The following is a 12,564-nucleotide window of genomic DNA, read 5'->3' as shown; positions in this document are numbered from 1 at the left end:
ATTTTATATGTTCTTCAAAAGAGAGGTCAGGGTCAAGGGTAACGCCAAGGTTTTTTACAGTTTTTTGGGATACGACCATGCAGCCGTCGAGGTTCACAGTGAGATCTGCTAACAACGCTCTTTGTTTTTTGGGTCCTAAAAGGAGCATTTCTGTTTTATTTGAGTTTAAGAGCAAGAAATTCTCTGTCATCCACTTCCTAATATCTGAAACGCATGCTTCCAAAATAGCTAATTTAGGGGCTTCTCCATGCTTCATTGAAATATATAACTGTGTGTCATCAGCATAACAGTGAAAGTTAATATTGTGATTTCGGATTACATCGCCCAGAGGGAGCATGTATAGTGAGAAAAGTAATGGGCCCAGAACCGAGCCTTGAGGAACTCCAAAGCATACCTTTGACTTGTCAGAGGATATGCCATCCACACTAACGAACTGATATCTTTCAGATAAATAAGATTTAAACCAGGCTAGAACATGTCCACGTAGCCCAATATTGGTTTCCAGTCTCTCTAAGAGAAGGGAGTGATCAATAGTGTCAAAAGCAGCACTAAGATCAAGAAGCAACAGGACGGATGCGGAACCTTTGTCTGATGCCATTAGAAGGTCATTTGTTACCTTCACGAGTGCAGTCTCAGTACTATGATGAGATCTAAAACCAGACTGGAATATTTCATAAATGTTTTTTGTCTTTAGGAAGGCATTCAGTTGTTGGGAAACACATTTTTCTAAGATTTTTGAGAGGAACGGGAGGTTCGATATTGGCCTATAATTGTTTAATATGTCGGGATCTAGATTAGATTTTTTTAGAAGAGGCTTAATTTCCGCAATTTTTAATGAGTTTGGTACGCATCCGGAGGAAAGGGAGCAATTTATTATGTTCAGCATTGGCTGACCTAGCACAGGAAATAACTCCTTAAGTAATTTTGTAGGAATCGGGTCTAGCTGAGAGTTTGTGGGTTTAGAACTCATTACAAAATTTGTAAATGTGTCGAGCGATACAGTATCAAAAAACTCAAGTGTCCCCATAGACACCTGATCAGGGAGGTTCCGGAAATTTTTTGGACAACTGAGATTTTTAGGACCATAACTATTTAAGGATTCAGTTATTTGTTTTCTAATGGTGACGATCTTTTCATCAAAGTAGTTCATGTATTCATTACAACTAAAGTGAAGACCCACTTCACTTGCTAAGCTTTGCTTTTTTGTTAACTTTGAAACTGTATCAAAGAGAAATTTTGGATTGTTTTTGTTTGCCTCAATCAGGTTGGAGAAATAAGCTGATCGAGCAGACGTGAGTGATTTTCGGTATTGTACTGAACTGTCTATCCAGGCTAGTCTAAATACTTCCAACTTGGTGGAGCGCCACTTTCGCTCCAATTTTCTGGAGGCTTGCTTAAGTGCTCTAGTATTGTCGGTGTACCAAGGAGCAAGTTTCTTGTTGCGTATTTCTTTAGTTTTTAGTGGTGCAACTATGTCTAATGTATTTCGCAGTATTGAGTTTAGATCCTCGATTTGATCGTTTACAGATTTATTTACTCTGTCATTTATGAGCGAACTAGTAAGAATATCAAGGAATTTATTTGTAATCCTAGAATTTATAGTACGGCTTTTGAAACTCATTGTTTGGGGGGCAAGTGGATTTCTTGTTTTAACGGTAAATGTAATAAGACAGTGATCCGATAATCCAGGATTTTGGGGGTAAATTATTAGATCTACAATATCTATTTCTCGTGACAGGACTAAATCTAAGGTATGATTGTGGCAATGTGTTGGACCTGAGACATGTTGGTTGAAACCCATTGAGTCGATTATGGCTTATTATTATATGATTATTATGGTGTACATAGGGGTAATAATATTAGATGGCATTATAGTTCACATTACTATGGTGTACATAGGGGTAATAATATTAGATGGCATTATAGTTCACATTATTATGGTGTACATAGGGGTAATAATTTTAGATGGCATTATAGTTCACATTACTATGGTGTACATAGGGGTAATAATATTAGATGGCATTATAGTTCACATTACTCTGGTGTACATAGGGGTAATAATATTAGATGGCATTATAGTTCACATTATTATGGTGTACATAGGGGTAATAATATTAGATGGCATTATAGTTCACATTACTATGGTGTACATAGGGGTAATAATATTAGATGGCATTATAGTTCACATTACTGTGGTGTACATAGGGGTAATAGTATTAGATGACATTATAGGTCATGTTACTATGGTGTACATAGGGGTAATAATATTAGATGGCATTATAGTTTACATTACTATGGTGTACATAGGGGTAATAATATTAGATGGTATTATAGTTCATGTTACTATGGTGTACATAGGGGAAATAATAGGGCTGTGTAGTTCACGTTATTGTCCAGTAGGGGGAGTAGGAGACCACTCTGTGGTGAGATTTAGTCTGATTTAAGCGGTTGAACTCTAGACCTTCGGACCTGAAATACTACTGGTTTTCATTCTAGCTCTCCAATCAGGAACTTACTTCGACCAGGGACCTGAAATACTACTGGTTTTCATTCTAGTCCTCCAATCACGCACTGACTTTGACCAGGGACACTAAAGTGACTCTCTGAGAAACCAGCCAATAGTCTTACCCCACGTACACACTGATGACGTCGGGGACGATGGCTCAATTCAATGAAGGGAAGTCTGGCGGGCGAATGGCTTGTTAGGCGATGTGTGCAGGGCACAGGAGGTAAAAAAAAGTTTAACTTATACAACTTTATGGAAATCACCTGTGCCAATCGCTGCAGACTGACCAATCACAGGATTTTGGCTAGTGGCCACGCTCAAACCATGATATACAACCAGCTGTTATGATGCTGTCATACCCAGAAACACACCCACAAACACACCCAAAAGCCAGAAACTGGGTGATACTAGCCTGGCTATCCAAATTTTCGTGAGCAGTGTGTCGGAGCTGTTAGTCCGTTTCCTGATAAATGGTCAATACACGCCTTTGCCATTGCAATATACACAGAAAACATCACAGTATACACACACACACAGGATCATCAGAAAGTTTATTATAGTAGCTTACTTTATTAAAACATTATTGAGTTTGGAAGGAAGTGACCTCATTAGGCAGGGTGGAAGTCCCACCTCTCAGAACACAAAAACAAAACAAAACTGCTTGTTAACACATTTAACAGCCTCCCAAACACACATAAACAACCTCTCTAATATACACACTTGTGTCAACACAACACACAGGGAGTGCCAGCTTGGCTCCATGTGATTCAGCTGAGTTTCCACTTCCTGCTCCCGGCTTCATGTCCAGACAGTGGAGTTGAATCAGAGAGGGTGAAACTGGCCCAGTACAGGGCTCAACCAGGGTGCCATGTTGTCCCAGTGGACTGTTCCCTTGTCATACAGTCTGCATGTCAGTGTGTGTTTCAAAGTCTGTTGCTGAGACCGTTAACCGTCTAGTTAATAAATCATGACTAATCAGAATCCTCAGAAGGTCCTTTCGTCCAATCACATTACTAATCTATGAATGTCTCACCAATCTAAGTTGTGGTATTGGTTGGTGTCCACCACCATACATCAATCTGGACAGTTGTTTCTATGGAGACGTGCTCATGACAGCAGTCCTGCATTTACTCAGCACTAACACCGCTAACAATGGGCATGTTCCTATCACTTCCTGGGGGTGGGGCCTTTGTGGAAGAGGTAGATTGGCCTATGGAAACCTGTTAAATAAACAAACATTAATCTTAACAAGGTTTAGATGTGTTAACACAAAGACTAAAAAGATATCCGTCAAAATAGCTGGAAAATAAAGGTTTACTTTTAGGGGCCTAATAAAATACAAAGCCTGTTAAATTATTCAGCCCCCAGATCAATTCTCTCAATTTCATTCTGTTTTACACATATATATCTATACATTTATTTATTTATTTTAAACACAGGTCATTAGAACCTGACTACTTTAACCAGTTACATCTCAGTCTTATATAAATTCATTGTTAGTTACACCCTAAATCAGCAAGTCAGGCTTTTTAAGTTCTCATCAATTTTGAACAGGATATTGATTCTGGTGATGTAACCTGTAACAGGTCAAACCAACAGTAGAGGTGTTACCTGTATCAGTCAGTCACCTGTAACAGGTGAAACCAACAGTAGCGGTGTTATCTGTACCAGTCATTAACCTGTAACAGGTCAAACCGACAGTAGAGGTGTTACCTGTACCAATCAGTAACCTGTAACAGGAAAAACCAACAGTAGATGTGTTACCTGTATCAGTCAGTAACCTGTAACAGGTGAAACCAACCGTAGAAGTCAGGTAAGAAGAGAAGTTCTCTGGCCTCAGTCTGATGTCCTGGTAGTTCCTGTATGTCATCTCCTAGGAAACCAAAAACTACATTTCATAAATTATAGTGGATATAAAAAGTCTACACACCCCTGTTAAAATGCCAGGTTTTTGTAATGTAAAAGAATGAAACAATGATAAATCATGTCAGAACTTTTTCCACTTTTAATGTGACCTATAATGTGAACAATTCAATTGAAAAACAAAATGAAATCTTCGAGGTGGAAAAATGAAAACTTAAAAATAACCTGGTTGCATAAGTGTGCACACCCTCTTATATCTGGGGATGTCACATTCAAACTCATGTTAAATAGAAGTCATTACACACCTGCCATCAATTAAAGTGAATCTGATTAATCACAAGTAAAATTCAGCCGTTGTAGTAGGATTTTCCTGACATTTTCTTAGTTGTATCTAAGAGCAAAACCCATGGTCCGCAGAGAGCTTCCAAAGCATCAGAGGGATCTCATTTTTAGATATACCATGGAACACAGTGAAGACAGTAATCATCAAGTGGAGAAAATATGGCTCAACAGAGACATTATCAAGAACTGGACATCCCTCCAAAATGTATGAAAAGACAAAAAGAAAACAGGTCAGGGAGGCTTCCAAGACGCCTACAGCAACATTAAAGGAACTGCAGGAATTTCTGGCAAGTACTGGCTGTGTGCTACATGTGACAACAATCTTGCATATTCTTCATATGAATGGGCTATGGGGCAGGGTGGCAAAACTGAAGCGTTTTCTCACTAAGAAAAACATCCAAGCCCGACTGAAGTTTGCAAAAACAAACATCAAGCCCTGCAAAAGCACATAGGAAAATGTGTTATGGTCTGATGAAACCAAGGTTGAACTTTTTGTCCATAATGCCAAAAGGTATGTTTGGTGCAAAAACAACATTGCACATCACCCAAAGAACACCATACCCACAGTGAAGCATGGTGGTGGCAGCATCATGCTTTGGGGCTGTTTTTCTTCAGCTGGAACCTGGGCTTTAGTCAGGGTGGAGGGAATTATGAACAGTTCCAAATACCAGGCGATTTTGGCACAAAACCTTCAGACGTCCGTCAGAAAGCTGAAGATGAAGAGGAAGTTCACCTTTCAGCACGACAACGATCCAAAGCACACATCCAAATCCACAAAAGCATGGCTTCACCAGAAGAAGATTAACGTTTTGGAATGGCCCAGCCAGAGCCCAGACCTGAATCCAATTGAACATCTGTGGGGGGATCTGAAGAGGGCTGTGCACAGGAAATTACCTCGCAATCTGACAGATTTGGAGCGCCTTTCCAAAGAAGAATGGGCAAATATTGCCACATCAAGATGTGCCATGCTAATAGACTCCTACCCAAAAAGACTGAGTGCAGTAATAAAATCAAAAGGTGCTTCAACAAAGTATTAGTTTAAGGGTGTGCACACTTATGCAACCAGGTTATTGTGGGTTTTTTATTTTTCCGCCTCAAAGATTTCAGTTGGTTTTTCAATTGAATTGTTCACATTATAGGTCACATTAAAGGTGGAAAAAGATGATTTATCTTTGTCTCATTCTTTTACATCACAAGAACCAGTCATTGTATGTCTGTTCATAGATTCTAAATAGTAACTAGCAAGCGCAGCCTGGGAGCAGAACATCTTGGGATGCAGACTTCTACATTGCGTATTTGTTCACTGTAACACTATTGTTGAACAATGAACAAGAACTAAAAGAGCAAAAGTTGTACAATTCTGTTTTTGTTTTCATAAGCAGTGTGCCTTTAGGAGGGACTAAATTATCTGGGTTCAGCCATCTCAGGGGTCAGAGATAAACCATGTGTTTTCCTTTATGATATCGGCACAGTCATTATTTAATTTAATTACAGAAAAGTAAAGAAAACATGGTGTGTATTTGGACATTTCTGTGTTTGTGTGTGTGCGTTCAATGATGTTTTGTGTGTGTGTGTGTATACAGAGATGTTTTGTTTGTGTGTGTGTGAGTTTGTGTGTGTGTGTATATATATATACAGATATGTTTTGTGTGTGTGTGTGTGTACAGAGATGTGTTATTTGTGTGTGTGTGAGTGTGTGTATATATATATATATATATACAGATATGTTTTGTGTGTGTGTGTGTGTGTGTATATATACAGATATGTTTTGTGTGTGTGTGTGTGTATATATACAGATATGTTTTGTGTGTGTGTGTGTATATATACAGATATGTTTTGTGTGTGTGTGTATATATACAGATATGTTTTGTGTGTGTGTGTGTGTGTGTGTGCGCGCGCGTATACAGAGATGTTTTGTGTGTGTGTGTGTGTGTGTGTGTATATACAGAGATGTTTTGTGTGTGTTTGTGTGTCTGTGTATACAGACATGTTTTGTGTGTGTGTGTGTAAAGTGATGTTCTGTGTGTGAGTGTGTGTGTATGTATATACAGAGATGTTTTGTGTGTGTGTGTGTATATATGTGTGTGTGTATACAGAGATGTTTTGTGTGTGTGTGTAGGAGATCTAGGGTTGTGTGTGTGTGTACCGTGCTCTTCTTGCTGTGGCAGTAGGAGATCCAGGGTTGTGGTTCCAGGAGGAGCATCCCCCCCGGTCGGAGGTGTCTGTACATCCGCCAGAACATTCTGACCACACCCCCATCACCCTCGTGCAGATGGACCCACTTGGTCACACCCAGACACAGGATGACATCATATACTGCTGTGACATCATTATGGACCAGCATCTCTCTGTCATTCAAGTAATCACCCTGGGAGACAGACAGGGGGCGCCACTTCAGTTAGTAATATATAATACCAAAGATATTATAATATCTAGATTTAGTTAGATACACACTGGTAATACCAAAGATATTATAATATCTAGATTTAGTTAGATACACACTGATAATACCAAAGATATTATAGTATCAAGATTTAGTTAGATACACACTGATAATACCAAAGATATTATAGTATCAAGATTTAGTCAGATACACACTGGTAATACCAAAGATATTATAATATCTAGATTTAGTCAGATACACACTGATAATACCAAAGATATTACAATATCAAGATTTAGATACACCCTGGTAATACCAAAGATATTATAATATCTAGATTTAGTCAGATACACACTGGTAATACCAAAGATATTATAATATCTAGATTTAGTTAGATACACACTGGTAATATCAAAGATATTATAGTATCAAGATTTAGTTAGATACACACTGATAATACCAAAGATATTATAGTATCAAGATTTAGTTAGATACACACTGATAATACCAAAGATATTATAATATCTAGATTTAGTCAGATACACACTGGTAATACCAAAGATATTATAATATCTAGATTTAGTTAGATACACACTGGTAATACCAAATATATTATAGTATCAATATTTAGTTAGATACACACTGATAATACCAAAGATATTATAATATCTAGATTTAGTCAGATACACACTGGTAATACCAAAGATATTATAATATCTAGATTTAGTTAGATACACACTGGTAATACCAAAGATATTATAGTATCAAGATTTAGTTAGATACACACTGATAATACCAAAGATATTATAATATCTAGATTTAGTCAGATACACACTGATAATACCAAAGATATTACAATATCAAGATTTAGATACACCCTGGTAATACCAAAGATATTATAATATCTAGATTTAGTTAGATACACACTGGTAATACCAAAGATATTATAGTATCAAGATTTAGTTAGATACACACTGATAATACCAAAGATATTATAATATCTAGATTTAGTCAGATACACACTGATAATACCAAAGATATTATAATATCTAGATTTAGTTAGATACACACTGATAATACCAAAGATATTATAATATCTAGATTTAGTCAGATACACACTGATAATACCAAAGATATTACAGTATCAAGATTTAGATACACCCTGGTAATACCAAAGATATGATAATATCTAGATTTAGTCAGATACACACTGGTAATACCAAAGATATTATAATATCTAGATTTAGTTAGATACACACTGATAATACCAAAGATATTATAGTAGCAAGATTTAGTCAGATACACAGTGGTAATACCAAAGATATTATAATATCTACATTTAGTTAGATACTTTAATATATTTGGTATTACCAGTGTGTATTTAACTAAATCTAGATATTATAATATCTTTGGTATTATCAGTGTGTATCAAGATTTAGATACACCCTGGTAATACCAAAGATGAACACAATTACACAAACACACACAAACATGTACACACACATACGTAGCAACATGTGTACACACACACACACACACACACACACACACACAAGCCTCATTAAATAAGTAAGGACTGTCCTTACAGCTCACAAGGCTACTTTTACAAGTTATAACAGCTCATAAGGCTCCTTATATTACTTACTGTCATGAAGGAGATGTTGTTTGGGAACGTTCCTGGTGTCCCATGGTTGAGGGGGGAGGAGTGGGTAAGGACAGGCAGAGGGGGAGCAGCGATGGGACCCCGACTGACCCTGAAGGAGATGGGGAACGGAAGGAGGGGGCGACCTGCACCTTGGGGGCCACTAGGGGGCGACAGCAACAACAGGGTCCTCTTTAACTCCTCTAGAGAACTGCACTCCTCCTTCAGACCCTCTTCCTCCTTCTGTCCATCCTCCTCCTCTTCCTCAGTGGTACTGGACACCATCTTAGTTTTGCTTCTGCCACTGTTTCGATCAGCTGTCTCTGTTCTGTGTTTACAGTCTGTCTCCCCCTCTCCTTCCCCCTCCATCTCCCCCCTGCACAGGGCTTCCCGTGTGAGACGTTCAGACAGGAAGTGGCGTATGTTCTGCCTAGCGGCGTGCACCAGCCGCATGTCCAGGTCAATACCAAGGATGTGGGCGGGGTTGAAGTGCCGTGCGATAGCTAGGGTCAGGTGACCCGCACCACAGCCAATGTCCAGCACCGTCTTCTCTCTGAACCAATCAGGTTGGAGCAGGCCCAGACGAGGGTCCTCGAACGGGCCAACTTGTCCGTCGTGGTAACCATAGTAACCATGATATCCGTAGTAACGGCTGAAGTTTCCATGCTGGAACCTGTTTTTCTTCTCCTTGGGTTTGTGGTGGCAGGAGTTCTGAGGCTGCTGTTGACCTTTCATCTCTGACCGCTGACCTCTAAGGCCTGACCCGGGGACCAGGGGTGTGTGGAAGGTGACTGTGAGGGCGGGTGTCGGGGTGACAGATGGGGGGTCTGACCTCATCAAAGTGGTACTCCAACGTTTACGCTGTCGATGCACACTGTCGCCATGGGGACAGAGTTTAGAGGCGGAGTTAAGAGGTGGGTGGGTGTGTCTCCGTGGCAGGATGGGCGGGACTACCTCGTCCCGACAATTAATGGTAGTGTTGAGTTCGTAGGGCAAAGGAGACTGTGGAGCCATGCTGCCCTCTGTGTTGGCCTCTGGTACTGCAGCCAGTTCACCAGTAACACATACAGCAGCTGGAAACAGAGATCCTATGGAAGCTACACCTAACACCCCTCCCCCTGAAGCCACACCCCCACCTGCTTCCCCCACAGTCTCTACTACTGACCCCTCAGCCTGTGTGGGGTGATCGGACTGTGTCCCCAGTCCTCCCCCGTGGTGACGGTTGCCACGGTGTCTCTTACGGTTTTTTATGGGGGAGACCAGCACTCCTCCCTCCTCCCCCTCTCCTCTACCACTCTTTAGGTTGAGAGGATCTGTGATGTCACGCGGCACCAGTATCTCCACAGGGTCTCTGGCCCGAGCCGGCAGGGGCGAAGACTTAGGCGTCTCTGCATTTAGTGCCCGGCTCACTTCCTCATCCAATAGGGAGTTGAGGTTGAGTGGGTCAAAAATGTTCCCGCCCAACAGAAAGTTGGAGGGAAGGACAGGGTCGGATTGGCTGTCGCTGTTAGTGCAGCGGCGGCGTTTCCCAAAGCCTGGGTGCTTGAAGCCGCCACCTAGGGAGTAGCGCCGCTTCCCCATTCGCTGCTGCTGTCCAGGAGGCGGATCTTGGGGTTTGTTGGAGGCAGGCTGAAGGCCATTTCTGGTCTTTAGGGGTTGAGTCCTTCCTGGGTTAGTTCCTGTTTTCGGACGGTTAGGGTTCGGTTGTTCCATTAAAACCAAACTTCCGGTGAATCCAGATTGTCCCAGACAGGAAAGAGGAGGGGCGATCATAACCCCTCCCACCCTGTCCACTCCTCCTTCCCCCTCCAACTGACCTCCTCCTACCGTGGGGCCTTCTGGGACGGTTGTGTCGCCCCGTCCATCAAGCGGTAGAACAGCCTCTTTGTCTGGTGACATTCTAATCATCTTTTGTGGTACAGACTCAAAGTGCCTCAACCAATGGCATTGAACTACAGAGACAGAAAGTGGGAGGAGTTGGGTGCCAACATAAGAAACAAATATACAGATCTACCGCTGCATCTCACAAATTCACCCCATGTTCTTCACTACTTTAGACCTATTCCCTACATATTCCACTATTTTAGACCTATTCCCTATACATTCCCTGCATTTCAGTTGCACATACTACTTTACACCTCCAATTTGCCTGGTTTGCACAGTCTGAATTGCCATTTCTACTTGCATTTGCCTGATCGCACAACTATTCATTGCCTACTTGTAACATACATTATACTTCATACTTTTTCTGCCCTCCTTTAATTGCCTTAATTGCACATTTAGCATTGACATTTGTAGTGCATTCACCTTCATTGCACATCTACACATTCCACTCAACATACATTATACTTAATACTTGTAAATGTCATGCCCTCTTCTATTTGCACTTCTGGTTAGATGCTAAATCCATTTTGTCGTACTGTACTTGTTCAATGACAAAGTTGAATCTAATCTAATAAATCTAATGTAGTGTGTTACTTTAGACCTATTCCCTATGTAGTTCACTACTTTAGACCTATTCCCTACATACTGTACTATTTTAGTCCTATTCCCTATGTAGTGCTCTACTTTAGACCTATTCCCTACATACTGTACTATTTTAGTCCTATTCCCTATGTAGTGAGCTACTTTAGTCCTATTCCCTATGTAGTGAGCTACTTTAGACCTATTCCCTATGTAGTGTGCTACTTTAGACCTATTCCCTACATACTGTACTATTTTAGTCCTATTCCCTATGTAGTGCGCTACTTTAGACCTATTCCCTACATACTGTACTATTTTAGTCCTATTCCCTATGTAGTGAGCTACTTTAGTCCTATTCCCCATGTAGTGAGCTACTTTAGACCTATTCCCTACATACTGTACTATTTTAGTCCTATTCCCTATGTAGTGCCTAGTGCATTTGACCTGTTCCAGGCTTCCTCACACATGGCAGTAGGGTAGTTAACCCATGATGAGCCATTTCAGAACCTGCTGTTCCTGGTACTTACTCTGTAGGGATGTCTTCCTCCTGGATTTCACATCTCTCCTGGAGTGGTGCGGGATTCACTCTCTCTGGGACTGTCTGCCACCCCTCACTCTAATTTCATGCCGTGTGTGAATTAACAAAAAGAGTCATTCAACCCCGGCCCCCCCACTACGTGCCCTGAGTGCTTCTGGGTAGTGAAATAGTACACACAACATGTATAAACAGGCCCCTCGTGATCAGTCGTCACGCAGTCTCATGAATAATTCAATGAGTGCCCGAGCTCGGTGAACAAGCACACGCACGGAAGCCACGTACAGTGAGAGTCAGACCCCTTTCAAAACACACACACACACACTGCCCTCCTGAAACTGCTTTCTCCCCGCCACAAAATCCACCCATATACTGACTTAGCAAGAGCTTTTCTAACGCTCTACTACTGTGAATAAAACCTGACCTGATTTACCTTCTATTTAAGTACAAAAACATAAAATCTAGAGGGACCCTCTCCGAAAAGGAAAGAAAACCGTTAGTGTAAGATTATAAAAAATATCGTCCTGTCTGAACAACGATCTGTGCCAAAATGTTGGTGTATGTAAACGACTAAGTTTCTGCAACTGCTTGAGCTCCGCTATCTTTCGCTGAGTTTTAGCATAGTCGCAGGTTTTATATGACCATGAAAAAAACACCAGGCATCGCTGGACACACTATTCAACGAATCATGTCTCATTATGGCGCTCGACCTCCTTAGAAGTGACCAATGGGATACTCGCATCGGATAGGAAATAATACTATGTCCCTCCCACTGGTATAAGAGGCATCCCCTCTTCCGCCTGACGGAATTGTAAACACACAGCGACTTA

At 40.9% G+C, this 12,564-nt stretch overlaps 1 protein-coding gene across 3 annotated transcripts; it reads right to left on the bottom strand.

The window, feature by feature from the left end:
- Window positions 1-3,040: 3,040 nt before the first annotated feature.
- si:ch1073-157b13.1 (7SK snRNA methylphosphate capping enzyme) lies at window positions 3,041-12,381 on the bottom strand. Of its 3 annotated transcripts, XM_034290609.1 has the most exons (6): window positions 11,727-12,381; window positions 8,740-10,688; window positions 6,858-7,079; window positions 4,308-4,379; window positions 4,118-4,185; window positions 3,041-3,726 (listed from the first exon to the last, which is right to left on the bottom strand). In XM_034290609.1, the coding sequence occupies exons 2-5, from the start codon at window positions 10,642-10,644 to the stop codon at window positions 4,165-4,167; spliced, it is 2,220 nt and encodes a 739-aa protein (XP_034146500.1). In that variant the 5' UTR covers window positions 10,645-10,688; window positions 11,727-12,381; the 3' UTR covers window positions 3,041-3,726; window positions 4,118-4,164. The 3 variants fall into 3 exon arrangements, with proteins under 3 accessions (XP_034146500.1, XP_034146498.1, XP_034146499.1); XM_034290607.1 differs by lacking the exon at window positions 4,118-4,185 and having other exon boundaries at window positions 11,727-12,380; XM_034290608.1 differs by lacking the exon at window positions 4,118-4,185 and having other exon boundaries at window positions 4,271-4,379; window positions 11,727-12,378.
- Window positions 12,382-12,564: the final 183 nt, after the last annotated feature.

The sequence above is a fragment of the Esox lucius genome, chromosome 24 (assembly GCF_011004845.1).
Source record: "Esox lucius isolate fEsoLuc1 chromosome 24, fEsoLuc1.pri, whole genome shotgun sequence".
Taxonomy (NCBI): Eukaryota; Metazoa; Chordata; class Actinopteri; order Esociformes; family Esocidae; genus Esox; species Esox lucius.
This window is presented reverse-complemented; position numbering and strand designations above follow the sequence as displayed.